The sequence below is a fragment of the Octopus bimaculoides genome, chromosome 21, assembly GCF_001194135.2.
Source record: "Octopus bimaculoides isolate UCB-OBI-ISO-001 chromosome 21, ASM119413v2, whole genome shotgun sequence".
Lineage (NCBI taxonomy): Eukaryota > Metazoa > Mollusca > Cephalopoda > Octopoda > Octopodidae > Octopus > Octopus bimaculoides.
This window is the reverse complement of record NC_069001.1, coordinates 6867306-6869404: the sequence shown is the minus strand read 5'-3', so window position 1 is coordinate 6869404 and position 2099 is coordinate 6867306. Positions and strand designations below refer to the sequence as shown.

Below are 2099 nucleotides of genomic sequence, written 5' to 3'. Positions count from 1 at the left end.
TATATATATATATATATATATATATATGTATATGAAGTGGTTAATTGCAGTGTTTTGAGGCCGCGAGCATTGCTTGGTTCGTATCGGTGAAGTCGGTCTCAACGTCAATGTCTTCGTCAGATAAAGTTGCATTGTCTCCTACCTCGCCATCCACATCGCCATCACCATCACCATCAACATCAACATCGACATCAACATCACCGTCAACATCAACATCAACATCACCATCAACATCAACATCACCATCAACATCAACGTCCACATCAATTTCAATTCCATCGTCGTCGTCGACCTCAATTTTTTCAGTTTCCTGTTCGTCTGTGTGAATGCGTACACCGCCACTTCCGGTTTTTCTAGCTTTGCCCGTGGCGCCTCCGCTTCCATTAGAGTTACTCATCTTGTTCTTCTTCGTCTCGTGTGTCTTCACGTGTTTGCTGAGATGATCGCTTCGCATGAAACGTTTACCGCATTCGGAACAAGCAAACCTCTTCTCTCCTGTATGTGTGCGCAAATGGCGCTGTAATTCGTCAGATCTGGTGAAGCTTTTCCCACAGAACAGCCAGTTACAAACGAAAGGGCGTTCACCCGTGTGCCAGCGTAGGTGAGCTTTCAGGTGGGATGTCTTTCCGTATACTTTGCCGCAACCAGGGATATGGCAAATATGCTGCTTGCGCTTCTGACCAGAGTTATTACTTGTACCAGTTCCAGATCCGTTTCCTGCATTGTTGTTTGAAGAATTCGGCGAATTGAGCGTGTTTTGACAGTTGGGACAGCGGCAGCGACGGCATCGTCTGGCAGAAATGACACCAGTAGAACCTGCAGCCCTCGTCGCACCTGCTGAACTGTTGAAAATAGTAGTGATGTTGCCATGGTAACGGATTGCAGCTGCAGCTTTCGATTGGTTTAGCATGATATTAGACTGGAAGGAGTATTTGAAATCTGCCGGTAGATTGGCTGGCGATGGAGGATTTGGTATACTCCACCACGGTGTGTCAGCTTCAGACGCTGGTGGTGGGGACATCTGTTTGGGTACAGTATTAGCCGATAAGGGACCTGTTGGTGTTAATCCACCACTGGGGGGCATTGAAGCTAACATTAGTCCGTTTGTAGGGAGGATTCCGTGTCCGGCCGCCATGACAGTTTGTTGGGCCAATCTTGCCTGGTGTAAATCGTAGTTGAAAGGCGGAGGCGGCGGCGGTGGTGGAGGAGGCGGAGGCGCGGGAGGTCCAGACGAGGAGTGCGGGTGTATGTGTCTGGACGGTCCGTTGGCCGAATGATGTGGATGAGGGTGCGACGGGTGTGGGTGTGAAGCATGTGGATGGTGCGGGTGAGGGTGATGTGGATGCGTAGGAGCCATCGAACGCAAAACCTGAGCAACTGTAAGGCCTGTCGGTCTAACGGCAGAGACATCTACTTCGAACGTTGTGCCCATCGGCCCGGATATAGTCGCCTGGGTCGGGGGGCAGCCATGTCTTGGTGAAGGCCAACCTCCATGTCCCAGAAGAGGTCCTGCACGAGTTATGTCAATAGCACCAGGAGTCAGGCGGCTGCACGTTGCTGCCAACATGGTTAATGGAGACGGCTTGGCCAAATCTGAAGTCGCTGTGAAGTGTGGACCCTATGGAAGAAAAAGGAGAGAAAAAAACACTAAATAAATGCTTTGTTTTAGGGTTTTGAATAGCATCAGATGTAAAAACAACAAATGACTACAGCAAAAACAAAAACAATAACTATAATGGTCTGGTTCTCCGTCGGTTACGACGACGACGGGTGTTCCAGTTGATCCGATGAACGGAACATCCTAATCATGAAATTAATGTGCAAGTGGCTGAGCACCCCACAGACACGCGGAATTTGAACTCAGAACGTAGCGACGGGCGAAATAGCGCAAAGCATTTCGTCCAGCTCGCCGCCTTCGTAACCATAATAATAATGATTAAAAGAACAATAACAAGAAGATGAATAACAACGGCAATGGATAATTAGTTTGTAAATAAAAGTCCAAATCCCTCTCGAATCACACCCCGCTGCTCTTATTACAGGAAGGATCCATTAGATACGGCTGTCATAGAGTGTTCCTTGAAAAGACAAAGTCGCAG

General features: G+C 48.4%; 1 protein-coding gene across 1 annotated transcript; it reads right to left on the bottom strand.

Annotated features, from left to right (window-relative positions):
* Positions 1–39: 39 nt before the first annotated feature.
* On the bottom strand, positions 40–1614 carry LOC106872993 (transcription factor Sp5). The gene has a single exon (XM_014920184.2). The coding sequence runs from the start codon at positions 1565–1567 to the stop codon at positions 41–43; it is 1527 nt and encodes a 508-aa protein (XP_014775670.2). The 5' UTR covers positions 1568–1614; the 3' UTR covers position 40.
* Positions 1615–2099: the final 485 nt, after the last annotated feature.